This window comes from Castor canadensis, chromosome 6, assembly GCF_047511655.1.
Source record: "Castor canadensis chromosome 6, mCasCan1.hap1v2, whole genome shotgun sequence".
Lineage (NCBI taxonomy): Eukaryota > Metazoa > Chordata > Mammalia > Rodentia > Castoridae > Castor > Castor canadensis.
This window is the reverse complement of record NC_133391.1, coordinates 78,405,631-78,419,786: the sequence shown is the minus strand read 5'-3', so window position 1 is coordinate 78,419,786 and position 14,156 is coordinate 78,405,631. Positions and strand designations below refer to the sequence as shown.

Sequence of the window (14,156 nt, the reverse complement as noted above, 5' to 3'; positions counted from 1 at the left end):
TTGAACTCCGGGTCTAGGGCACACTATACATGCTCTGCCACTGAGCTATAACTCCTGCCCTAACCTTGAATATTTTGTATCTCTTCCCTTAGTAAGAGTTCAAATGAGGCATGAAAGACTCAGTTCTGCAGTAAATTCATGTCTCCAGCAATAGTAATTTAAATTCATATTTCAATTTTTACAGTATGTCTTGATAGGTGTTTTAACCTTCAATGTGAAGATATTCTTACTTTGTCCACTGAGTTTAAAAGATAATGCTCATTATTAAATGTAATAGATAGATAAATACATATATATGTGGATATCTTTTATTATTGCTCATTCTTTCTAATGGGTCACTGTATTTTTTTCAGGTCTATGACTTTTTATTATTTTTTTCTTCATCATTATTTTCATGTTATTAAATTTTTACAAGATGGTCTCTGATTGTACTCAGAGCAATGATGTTTTTACAATACACAACTAAAGAAGATACAAATAATAGCTTACTTTAAAAAAATCAATATATAGCTAAACCTTTTCTTATTTTCTGAAGTACTCATGATTCCCCCCCTTGTGGAACTCAGAATTGTGTCTTTTAATTACTTTTAGACTGGAATGTCTTCTGAGCTTCTGTCAACATTCTTCATACTTGGCTTCATTTCAACTTGTACATCCAATTCTTTTTTCTGACATCTCTTCTCTATTGGCATTTTATAATATCAGTATGCAACCTTTGCAGAACAGTCTTATCCAAAGATAATCCTAAATCTGTTGTTAAAGAAACATCAATTTATGCTTTTACTAATTTAATCTAATTTTACTTTGCCATCATTTATACATGTTACTTGTTTTTTGGTTTTGTTTCATTTTTTGAGACAGGGTCTTGCTATGTAGCCCATGCTAGTCTTTGCCTCCCAGAATCCTGTTATTGTAGGCATGGTGTACCCAGCTTAATAGTATGAAGTGAGATGAGTAACTAACACATAGCTTAATTATGATACTATAATTATTAATTATATGAAAGTCTTGGAATTAGAGGCTTTAGAAATTGCATTTTATATGTACTTCCTTGATAGAGAATCCTTCAGACTAAAACTGTAATGAATCTTCATTTCAACATGAACATTCCCAAAGAGACCAAGTAATTTCATTCAGCAAACTTAAAGTTTTAACAAAAGTTAAAAACGTTTGTTAGTGCTCATCTCTTCCTGAATTTGGCCAACTCCACTGGGTGAAATTTTTCTTGCTCTATTTTTATGTAATATGTTGCTTTAGGATTTATCACGTCCATCATAAAAATAATTAGAAGTAATTAGAACTATAAATCTTAAGACATAAATTTATAACCATTTTTATCACTGTTTTAAGTGTTTAAATGAAGAGTGAAGCTTACTTTTATATACAATCTAATTTACTCATGTGTATCCATTTACAATTGTTTTTAGAGGGAAAATTTGAGGTTTTCCCAATGCTTCTATTTTACTGGAAGGATTCAGATGCTGGCTAAGTGGTTCTTTACAATTTTGAAAATGATTAAAATATGTTTCTTCTTTAAGCCAATAATGATAACTTTATTGCACTTGGTAAAGTGTCTATGTAAATGTCAATGTATTTTTTTAATATTTTAGATAAAAAAGGAAAATAAGATTTAGTGAATGATACTTCGAATAACCTTTAGATTCTAGTCTTTTCAAATCAATTCTGGAATAAAATGAGTTAACAGACATATAATTTGAATTCCTTTCACATATTTTTTAATACAATGCCCACCGAAGTTGTTCTGCAGGGTGGAAACAACGTCCATCCTGAGCAGGCACCTGAAAACAAAAGCTTTAAGAGGATATCCAGTCTCACACATCTACTTCGTGTTTCCAGGAGTCCATGCTGGGAAAATTCATTAATATAAAAGCTAAGATGGATAATATAGTAACTTATTAGGATTGATTTGACATCCCATTGTGTTGAGGTGGTTATTTAGAAAACTGGCATCTTGAGTTATCCTCTATCCTCTACACAGTTGGATGAAATGTTCAGAATAATTTGCTACAGAAAAAGGATTAACAAGGCAAAAGTGTTGAGCGTTAGGAATATATTTTATGAGTGAGGCCATTCCAAATGGTAAGTTTTTAAAAGTGGAAAAAGAGCTATCACCAATACCTCACGAATATAATTTTTTTCATATCTTAAGGTGATAATATAGTTAGTGCCGTAATACGTTCTCTTTGATGTCTATATACAAGGTAAAACTTCTTGGAATTCTATTTGTAAGGAAAAACCTCTTTAATGAGCTACTGGTCACATAGAAAGTAAAAGGCTTAAAAACACACAAAGAAAAACTTGGACAAATGTGAAGGAATTATGAAGCAGCAAGGTAAGCACAGTAGTATAAATTCGATCGAACTTACATTTCGAGCCACAGGATGTCGCTGTTCCTCAAGAAGAGTAATTTTTTAACAGAAGCAAGTCATTGTCTGCAGATGAGAAAGAAGCTCTACTGTTACCGTGCTTTAAAGACAATCAGGACACCCATATTTTTAAGGTTCGCTGGAACGTCGGAGGAAGAACTCAGAAGAAAGGTCTTAGGGGGACCACTATATCTTTTTTGGTCATGAAATATTATTTTACGAACCAAAACAGAGACATGGTGTTAGCTGCTCGACCAGGTGGCCAGAGATCACGGCACCTGCTGCTCTCGCTTCTGCTCCTCGCAGCCTGGGAGGCGGGGAGCGGCCAGCTGCACTATTCGGTCCCGGAGGAGGCCAAACACGGCACCTTCGTGGGCCGCATCGCGCAGGACCTGGGACTGGAGCTGGCGGAGCTGGTGCCGCGCCTGTTCCGGGTGGAGTCCAAGGACCGCGGGGACCTTCTGGAGGTAAATCTAAAGAATGGCATTTTGTTTGTAAGTTCTCGGATCGACCGGGAGGAGCTGTGCGGGCGGAGCACAGAGTGCAGCATCCACTTGGAGGTGATCGTGGACAGGCCGCTGCAGGTTTTCCATGTGGAGGTGGAGGTGAAGGACATTAATGACAACCCGCCTGTTTTCCCAGAGCCACAAAGGAATCTGTTTATTTCCGAAACTAGAGCTCTAGACTCTCATTTTTTAATAGAGGGAGCTTCCGATGCAGACGTTGGGGCAAATGCTCATCTGACTTACAGATTGAGCTCCAATGAGTATTTCTCGCTGGAAGTGCCAACCAACGAAGAGCGAGTAAAACCACTCGAACTAATATTAAAAAAAGCTTTAGATAGAGAAGTAGCTTCAGAGCTTCTCTTAGTGCTTAAAGCAACTGATGGGGGAAAACCTGAACAAACAGGCGCCATAGAGTTACATGTCACAGTACTGGATGTAAATGACAACGCTCCGGTGTTTGAAAAAGCAATGTATCGTGTGAAATTACTGGAAAATGCAAGAAACGGTACCCTGGTGATTAGACCTAACGCCTCGGATTTGGATGAGGGTTCGAACAGCCACATTCTTTATTCCTTTGGAATTAATGTCTCCCCAAAGACGCAAGACTGTTTTCGTATAGATTCAGATAGTGGAGAAATTAAAGTAAATGGAAAAATAGATTTTGAAGATACAAAATTATGGAAGATTCAAGTAGAAGCAGTTGATAAAGGCAATCCTCCAATGTTTGGTCACTGTACAGTTCTGATAGAAGTTTTGGACATTAATGATAATGCTCCACAATTAGTAGTAACGTCACTATCACTCCCTATTCGAGAGGATGCTCTATTGGGGACCGTGATAGCCTTAATCAGTGTGACTGACCGTGACTCCAGTGTCAATGGGCAGGTGACCTGCTCCCTGACACCCACTGTTCCCTTCAAGCTGGTGTCCACTTTCAAGAATTACTATTCCCTGGTCCTTGACGGCGCCCTGGACCGAGAGACCATATCTGACTATAAGGTGGTGGTGACCGCGCGGGACGGGGGCTCGCCCTCGCTGTGGGCCACGGCCAGCGTGTCCGTGGAGGTGGCCGACGTGAACGACAACGCGCCTGCGTTCGCGCAGCCCGAGTACACTGTGTTCGTGAAGGAGAACAACGCGCCGGGTTCGCACATCTTCACGGTGTCGGCGCGGGACGTGGACGCGCAGGAGAACGCGCTGGTGTCCTACTCGCTGGTGGAGCAGCGGGTGGGCGAGCGCGCGCTGTCGAGCTACGTGTCGGTGCACGTGGAGAGCGGCAAGGTGTACGCGCTGCAGCCGCTGGACCACGAGGAGCTGGAGCTGCTGCAGTTCCAGGTGAGCGCGCGCGACGCTGGCGTGCCGCCCCTGGGCAGCAACGTGACGCTGCAGGTGTTCGTGCTGGATGAGAACGACAATGCGCCCGCGCTGCTGGGGCCTGCTGTGGGCGGCGCGGTGAGCGAGCTGGTGTCGCGGTCAGTGGGCGCGGGCCACGTGGTGGCGAAGGTGCGCGCGGTGGACGCGGACTCTGGCTACAACGCGTGGCTGTCTTATGAGCTGCAGCCGGCGGCGGGTGGTGCGCGCAGCCCGTTCCGCGTGGGGCTGTACACGGGCGAGATCAGCACGACGCGCGCCCTCGATGAGGCTGATGCGTCGCGCCAGCGCTTGTTGGTGTTGGTGAAGGACCATGGCGAGCCAGCGCTGATGGCCACCGCCACCGTGCTGGTGTCTCTGATGGACAGTGGTCAAGCACCAAAGGCCTCTTTGAGGGCATTGGTGAACGCTGCAGACCCAGAGGTAGCTCTGGTGAATGTCAACGTGTACCTGATCATCGCCATCTGCGCGGTGTCCAGTCTGCTGGTGCTCACGTTGCTGCTGTACACCGCGCTGCGTTGCTCGGCTGTGCCCACCGAGAGCATATGCGGGCCTGGGAAGCCCATGCTGGTGTGCTCCAGCGCGGTGGGGAGCTGGTCATACTCGCAGCAGAGGAGGCAGAGGGTGTGCTCTGGGGAGGTGCCACCCAAGACTGACCTCATGGCTTTTAGCCCTAGTGTTCCTCCTGATTCAGGTTCTGGAGATAGTGGAGTCCAGCAAGAGATCTTTGAGAATGTAAGTACAGTAATCCTGGGACGCATTTCTTGCCTATTAATTTTGCATAGTTCACCAGTTTAATGGTGTTAGTTCATCTCTTCGTATATTTGTTTGATGTTTTCCTTACAATGGCTTGTATAAAGCTTGCTGGAAGTCTGCCTACCCATCTTCGTCACTTTTCACCCACTCATCAACTTTATTCTTTGCTAATATTCTTTGGGTACTAAATAATAATAATAAATAATAAATAATAGAATAGATTGAGCCAGAGTTTCCTCTAAGTTAGAAGTTAAGTCTGTCATGAAGTCGGCAAGGATCATTGTGGGAAATGTAGGGTATTGGCAAAGCTCAGATCTATTTCTCAATTTTATTGCAAGTTCATCCTTCCTATTCTTATTCTAATTGGTGTCCTCCACTTTTTATTACGTTTTTGTATTCAAAAGTACTACAGGGCTGGTGGAGTGGCTCAAGTGGTGGTGTGCCTGCTTAGCAAACTTGAAGCCCTGAGTTCAAAACCCAGTAGCACCAAAAAAGTACTACAGTAATATTTAGTTTTATAATTTGAGTGTAAAATGTTCAAATTCTTAACTTGTATAATTCACAAATTTACCCATCACTGATGGAGATAAGCATGGTTGGAGTAGCTTCATTTTTAAAATATTGTTTTCTGTTCAATGGTATGCTTTCTTTGAGATGGTGGTTGCAGTCAGTAGAGTTATAGCATTGCCTTTAGGGGTGAGCTTACTATTTTGTTATTAATTTGTTTATATTTTCAAGTACATTTTCTTCATAATTTTTCCACGGCTTGAGACAACACTTCTGTATTTTCTACCATTATGTCAATTCTGCTTGATTGCCTGTTGAACTCGTCACTGTTCTCCAGTTAAATTTCTTGAGTTCCTCTACTTATTTGGAAGATTTATTTGAGCATGAAACACACTTGCTTTTCTTCCATTCTTGATACTTGACATGAGGCTATATAGAAATATTTTACAGTTTGAGAATTAACACTTTGTGCTTTTGAGTTTGAGAATCATTTCATGTTTGGTGAAGTGCAATACCATTGTGTGTACTTATCAGGCTTGTAGTTTTCAAAATGACATTAAATAACTTAAGAAACATAGCTGGCAGTGTGGCTCAAGCAGTAATGCACCTGCCTAGCAAGTGTGAGTCCCTGAGTTCAAACCCCAGAACTGCAAAAAAGAAGCATGAAATAGCAATAAAGAAACTTCTACTTGACAACCATGGTGTGGATCACACTTCAAAACTAAACATAGTATATTCTAGACACATTTCATGTAAAATTTTTTTTTGCCTCAACACCACATCCATGTGAATTGTTTTCTTTAAAAGGATCTCAGAGAATTTATATTTAGAGCTGTAAGGATGTGTATAAGATAATTCATAAGGTCCCTTTGTTCTTTAAAAAAGTACTAGTATAAATTAATTGTATAAAGGGATTTCATTGTGATATTTACAACATTCTCATCCCTCTATATTATTCTTTCTTAACTATCCTCCCCCTTCTTTAAAAAGAGTTTTTGATAGGTTTCATTATGCTATATATGTTATACATATATAACATCTATGATATTCACTCCTGTCACCTTCTCCGTTCTCCCTCCTCCTACCAGCTGGTTCCTTGCCCTAAACAGTCTTCCTTTTAGGATCATTTCATTCTGCTTTGTTTCCAAGATAACTTCATAATTATGTTAATCATTAATTTGTGCAATGCCATAATTGAGATGGGCATCGAGATTTTTATGTTGAGCAGTATTTTCCTTAGACGAGTTCATGATCACCATCACTTATTTTAGTTAATATTGCATTGAGATAGGAATGTACATTATCCAGTCAGTAAACAACTAAAAATTGCCTCATAAGAACTATGGATCAGTCGTTTGGAGGTTATGCAAATAAGAATTATTTAATGAGAAAGGTCAGAAATTTGTTTTCCAGTACTCTTCAGGTCATCAAAATCAAACACCATGTACAAAAATGACCTCATTCTTTTTGTATGTGTGTGAATAAGGATCATGGCTTACAAAAGTATAAGTGATAATAATGGTGATTTCAGAAATCCTGAACATGTTCAAATGATTCAAGAAATGTTAATAGTAGTGCATACTTCATTAACAACTTTAAAGGCATTAAAACCATGAAAGCCTTTAAATATATGTTGGTCTTTCTGGATTTAGATTTCCTCAGTATTATTTTTTGCTGAGAGGCTTGTGCCAACTGAACAAGTGATTTGAGATCAAATAGCTGTGTAAGCCATGATAGAGTAGAGTCAACATCGAGTAAATACTGTAATTTTGCTAATACAATGCTTCTTTTTTTTTCTTTTTTTTCATTGGCAATACTGGGTTTGAACTTAGGGCTTCATGCTTGCTAGGCAGGCACTGTATGACTTGAGCTACTCCATCAGCTCTGTGTTGGGTATTTTTGAGATAGGGTCTCTGGAATTATTTGCCCAGGGCTGGCTTTGAACCCCTATCCTCCTGAACTCTGCCTCCTGAGTAGCTACTATCACAGATGTGATCCACCAGCTCCAGGCCTTTTCTTCTTTTTTTTAAAAAAAATAGCCCAATAGCTGTCATGATAGGGATTTTACATAATCACCTGAGGTTATGAAGATGGCTTCAAAATTTCTTTCTGTGTTTTATGTTTTTGAGAAATAATAATATCAGACTTATATGGAGTGTTAGTGGATGATGTGGACATAAACCTTTGCAATCTAGCCGGGAGCCAGTGGCTCATGTGTGTGATCCTAGCTACTCAGAAGGCAGAGATCAGTAGGATCAAGGTTCGAAGCCAGCCCGGGCAATTAGTTGGTGAGACCCTATCTCAAAAAACCCCTTCACAAAAAAAGGGCTGGTAGAGTGCCTCAAGGTGTAGGCCCTGAGTTCAAACTCCAGTATTGCAAAAAAAAAAAAAAACTTTTGCAATCTAATATATGATCAGCAGGACACAAAAGTAGGTGAATTAGATTGATTTAGTAAATGTGGGGCACAAAGCTTATCAGTCTTCAATCAGTTTTACAAAGTTAGTGTTAACAATGATGCTCATGATGTTCATATGGCTTCCTTACATTAGACTCTAGCCAGATATGAAGTCCATCCCCAGAAATGAATCCAGAGAAAGAGAGAGAGAGAGAGCGTGCGGGACAGCATATTTGCTTCTCTGAGCATGGTTGAGATGATGACAACTGAAATATCGCAGCCAAAAGGCAAAAAGATGGGTCACTAATTCACACACCATATAAAACTTCTTTATGACGTGGTGATCAGCCAGTGTCACGTTATTTATTCACAAAATACTGTCTTATTGGAAATTAACACCTAAATTAACAGCAGTTTTTAATTCAAGTCTGTGATATCATTGTCTGTCCTGCGCAAAATTTCTCTTATTTATTTCTCTGCCTTGTAACACTTCACATTTCTTGTTACATCCCACTCCCCATTCCAATAATAAAGTGATTGGAGGTCTGTTGTTTTCTTTTGTTCAAAGTAAATTTGACCTGCTTCATACATCCTGTTAAGTCTGTTGTGATTTGCTTTAATGCTATGTTTGGATTAAAGCACCATAAGGTAATAGGATTCAGTGTCATCAAACTTCATGTCTCTGGTTCTTTAAATTTTTTTGGAAGTACTGGGGTTTGAACTCAAGGCTTTGCACTTGCTAGACAGGCCTTCTACTACTTGAGCCACACCTCCAGCCCTGTTTCTTTATTTTTTTAAATATAGAATTTTCATTTAGCTTAATAAGAGTTCTAGTGTTATTATAATATTGGGAAAAGAGGAAATTTTGAGAAGGTAGAACAAAATCTCATATTAAGAATAGAATATATGTATATTTAAAAGTCATGATTGAGAAACTATTAAAAGAGAAATACTATGGTAATTTTTCATATGTCATTGCAACACTTAAGTTGGTTCAGCATTTGCTATAAAGACAGGTTAGCCTGAAACTCACAGTCCTCTTGCCCTTGCCTCTCCAGTGCTGGGATTACAGGCATGCACCATCTACTTCACCCATTTGCAATACAGTACTTTTAGACTGGAGATAAATCATCAAAACTATTTAACACTGAGGCAGGAGCATCACTTGAGCTCAGGAGTTAAAAGCCAGCCTGGACAAGACACAACTTGTCTCTTTAAAAAGCTATATGTCAAAATATTTGAGCTAGTGTGGTATTTATTCTGAACCACTTTCTACTCTAAACTTCTGTTGCATCATTTCTTTTCCCTTCTAAATCCTAAGTGGATATGCAGAGATGAAGAAAACAAACAAATTACATCTTCAGGAAATGAAAACTCACATCAACAATTTCCATTTTCACTTACTGTATGAAATTCTATTTCCAAACTGTAAGGCAATTTGTCATTTGGTTTAACTGCTTAATTATTTTCTACATTTTAAACATGATGTCATGCAGTTAGAGTAGATATCATTAAAATAACTGCCTTTGTTTTGGATGAACTTATTATCACAAGCCCTAAAGTCTTCAACAACAAACCATCTTCATGACTTTACCTTGTTTGGATTAAGAAAACCAATATTGGTTATACATGAAAATACCAAAATGGTACAGAGTTTCATGGCAACTTAATTTCATTGGATGATAATAAAATTCATTTTGCAATTGAAAAAGGCTACTTCTGTCATACCATTGACTCTGTTAGATAAAGTGTCTTTATCTTATACAATTAGCAATGCAACTTATATGAAAAATTATGTATATTAAATACAAAATTCATCTAGATCGAAAGACTTGTGAATTTTGAAAATATATTTGTCTTTGTTTTCTTATTCTGCAATGGACATAAAGTCACTTGTAACAAGAAGACAATTATATGAGTAACAATAAAGAATCTAAGAGAAAAGAGATTTGATACAGTTAGCCTTAGTGTAGCAAATATTTCAAGTGGAAGATAGAATTTTGAATGTTTTAGCACAAGGAAATTATGTTTGAAGTGATGGATATCCTAATTACCCTGATTTGATTTTACACAATAGATACATGTATTGAAACTTTGAATCATACCCCATTAATTTCTACAAGTATTGTATGCAGATTTTAAGAAATTAAAAAAACTAAGGCAAATTCATATACATAACATAACATGGCAGAACGTGAAAACCGAAGTCTCGTTATTATTAAACTTCAAATTTTTGTTTGAAGGTTGGGTGCAGATCAGTGGTAGAGCACAGCCTACCATGCACAAGGCCCTAAGTTCTGCCGAAACCCCCCTCAAAACAACAACAACAAAACAGGCTCCAGCACTGCTTGAAAAAATTTCTTATCCTTTGAGTTTTATAGCAGCCTAAGTAACAAGGAAGACTCATATTAAAACAGCTCAAGTTTGATAATATTTATACGTGAGAGGCAAAGCCTTTAAGAAATATTTTAACTCTTTTTTCACTAAACGAGTGAATTATCTCTTTCTCTAAGTATTTGGATAAGAAAAAGAACAATTTTATAACTAAATGAAACATAGAAACAAGAATTAAAATGTGATGTCAGTCAAGAAATAACGTACCATTTCACATATAGTCGGTATCAATATCACTAAAATCTGATTGGAATCTGTTTGGAATTATTTAGGGAAAAAATAACATAAAACACACAATTCTTTGTAGGTGTAGTGCACCGTACTCACAATTTCAGGCACAAGGTGTCGCACTTTACTTGGTGAAAAATGTTCATTCATAGGTTGGTTTAACTCTCAGGAGCGCATATAAAAACGACTCCATTATGCTGAATGCTACTGTTAAAAGGACCCTTTCGAGCTTCTCAAAATTTCAACGATAGTTTTAACCTGAACTGAAGATCTGGTACTGTAGGTGTAAAGAATCTTATCTTGGAAGCCAATTTCAATGCAATGGTAGGTTTTCAGAGAAGGGGATCGGGCATTCTGCGACTTTTGCTCTCTCTTCTTTTTGCAAAGTGGGAGGCGGGGAGCGGCCAGCTGCACTACTCGGTTCCCGAGGAGGCCAAACACGGCACCTTCGTGGGCCGCATCGCGCAGGACCTGGGACTGGAGCTGGCGGAGCTGGTGCCGCGCCTGTTCCGGGTGGCGACCAAGGACCGCGGGGACCTTCTGGAGGTAAATCTGCAGAATGGCATTTTGTTTGTGAATTCTCGGATCGACCGGGAGGAGCTGTGCGGGCGGAGCGCGGAGTGCAGCATCCACCTGGAGGTGATCGTGGACAGGCCGCTGCAGGTTTTCCATGTGGAGGTGGAGGTGAAGGACATTAATGACAATCCTCCAGTATTCTCTGTCAGGGAACAAAGGCTGCTGATTTTTGAATCCAAGCAACCAGACTCGCGTTTTCCGCTAGAGGGAGCTTCTGATGCAGATATAGAAGAGAACGCTGTTTTGACCTACAGGCTAAGTCAAAATGAGTATTTTTCTTTAGAATTACCAACAAATAGTAAGCATACTAAAAGACTGTCACTTATATTAAAGAAGTCTCTGGATAGGGAGAAAACCTCGGAATTAAATTTACTACTGACGGCTGTAGATCGAGGGAAACCGGAGCTCACAGGCTCGGTCCAGCTCTTCATTCTCGTTTTGGATGTGAACGACAATGACCCGGAATTTGATCAATTAGAATACAAGGTAAGATTGACGGAAAATGCACCAGAAGAAACTCTTGTGATAAAGTTAAACGCCTCCGATCGAGATGAAGGAGTAAACGGGGAGGTAATGTATTCCTTGCTGTCTGTTAAACCCAATGGAAGACCCTTATTTATATTAGATCAAAATAATGGAGAAGTGAGGGTGAATGGAACTTTAGATTACGAAGAAAATAAGTTTTATGAAATTGAAGTGCAGGCTACAGATAAGGGGAATCCTCCAATGGCAAGTCACTGTACAGTCTTGGTAGAAATCTTAGACACCAACGATAACTCCCCTGAAGTTACCGTGACCTCTCTGTCCCTCTCAGTACCTGAGGACGCTCAGCCTGACATGGTCATAGCCTTGATTAGCGTATCAGACCTTGACTCTGGTGTCAACGGCCAGGTGACCTGCTCTCTTAAGCACAACCTTCCCTTCAAGCTGGTGTCCACTTTCAAGAATTACTATTCCTTGGTCCTTGACGGCGCCTTAGACCGAGAGACCATATCTGACTATAAGGTGGTGGTGACCGCGCGGGACGGGGGCTCGCCCTCGCTGTGGGCCACGGCCAGCGTGTCCGTGGAGGTGGCCGACGTGAACGACAACGCGCCTGCGTTCGCGCAGCCCGAGTACACGGTGTTCGTGAAGGAGAACAACGGGCCGGGTTCGCACATCTTCACGGTGTCGGCGCGGGACGTGGACGCGCAGGAGAACGCGCTGGTGTCCTACTCGCTGGTGGAGCGGCGGGTGGGCGAGCGCGCGCTGTCGAGCTACGTGTCGGTGCACGCGGAGAGCGGCAAGGTGTACGCGCTGCAGCCGCTGGACCACGAGGAGCTGGAGCTGCTGCAGTTCCAGGTGAGCGCGCGCGACGCTGGCGTGCCGCCCCTGGGCAGCAACGTGACGCTGCAGGTGTTCGTGCTGGATGAGAACGACAATGCGCCCGCGCTGCTGGGGCCTGCTGTGGGCGGCGCGGTGAGCGAGCTGGTGTCGCGGTCAGTGGGCGCGGGCCACGTGGTGGCGAAGGTGCGCGCGGTGGACGCGGACTCTGGCTACAACGCGTGGCTGTCTTATGAGCTGCAGCCGGCGGCGGGTGGTGCGCGCAGCCCGTTCCGCGTGGGGCTGTACACGGGCGAGATCAGCACGACGCGCGCCCTGGACGAGGCTGACGCGCCGCGCCAACGCTTGTTGGTGTTGGTGAAGGACCATGGCGAGCCAGCGCTGATGGCCACCGCCACTGTGCTGGTGTCTCTGGTGGACAGTGGTCAAGCACCAAAAGCCTCTTCGCCGTCACTGGCGGGTTCAGTGGCCCAGGAGGCAGCTCTGGTGGATGTCAATGTGTACCTGATCATCGCCATCTGCGCGGTGTCCAGTCTGCTGGTGCTCACTTTGCTGCTGTACACCGCGCTGCGTTGCTCGGCTGCGCCCCCCGGGAGCATGTGCGGGCCTGGGAAGCCCATGCTGGTGTGCTCCAGCGCGGTGGGGAGCTGGTCGTACTCACAGCAGAGGCGGCAGAGGGTGTGCTCTGGGGAGGTGCCACCCAAGACTGACCTCATGGCCTTCAGCCCGGGCCTATCCCCCAGTCTCAATAGAGAAGATGAAAGGGAAAGGCAGGAATTTGAATCAAATCACCCTGGACAGGTGAGTTTTCTATAAATTACGATTTTTCAATTAGCATATCTTAACTTATTTTGAATTCATGTTTTTAATGGAAAATTTTAAATGAGTACTCTTTTGAATATTATTTTAAAGAGCAATGTCTGTGACATGAAGGAGAATACATATATGCTGTCTTTTAATCATCAGGCTTCTTTGGGCACAAAACGTCCTGTTTCTTCCAATGTTTATGTGATAATGACTTCTGTTCTCACTGAGTAGAAATAATAACATGATCTTCCTATACCACTTTATCTCAATCAGTGATGTGGATAATCACCATGGATTATTTTAATTTGTTCATGTTAGCATCGTTTTGCTATTATATTTTCTTATTAATAGTTAGTTTTTAAAGAAAAGGCTTATATAAGCAATTGAACCCTCTCCCTTAACTCTGAAATGACTCCCTTTTTTCTATAGTGTTAAATATCCATCATAAACATATTATCCATTACATAAGTTTGTTTTACTTCTACTGCTGTGGTAAAATATGTTTTCATATTGTTTGAAGAAAAAAATATGAATATATATTGAATATTGATATTCAATAAAACTGCCTGATTTATGCTTCTAAGGTAAACTATGTAATTACAATTATCCAATCAAATTATTGAGATTTGCTAAAGGCATGCCTATAGGCCTAGAACATCTGCAATATGTGCTCATTGGCATTCTTTCCTATATTTTTAAAATTTACCAATAAATGAAAAAGTTAACTGCATTAAAATTAGTTCATACTGAGAATTAACAATAAGTTCATTTCACATTTTAACTGTATTATCTTTAAATGTCTGTCACTAATGTTTGTGAAATTTTTTCCCATGTGATGTAATCACATCCAAAGAATCTAGCAGACATTATTTACTTCCAGGTTGTTCTAATTCTGTAATGCTTAG

The 14,156-nt window shown here is 41.1% G+C and overlaps 1 protein-coding gene across 6 annotated transcripts in view; it reads left to right on the top strand.

The window, feature by feature from the left end:
- LOC109702582 (protocadherin alpha-C1) overlaps window positions 1-14,156 on the top strand; it is a 197,306-nt gene that overhangs the window by 30,980 nt on the left and 152,170 nt on the right. The window contains exon 1 of one of the 6 annotated variants that reach the window (XM_074076837.1): window positions 1,630-4,999. The exons of 4 other annotated variants lie outside the window; for them this stretch is intronic. In XM_074076837.1, coding sequence (XP_073932938.1) covers window positions 2,591-4,999 — 2,409 coding nt within the window. In that variant the 5' untranslated portion in view covers window positions 1,630-2,590. Of the gene's footprint in view, window positions 1-1,629; window positions 5,000-9,818; window positions 13,246-14,156 lie in introns of those variants that run through there. One more of the 6 variants, XM_074076840.1, reaches the window with a different exon arrangement.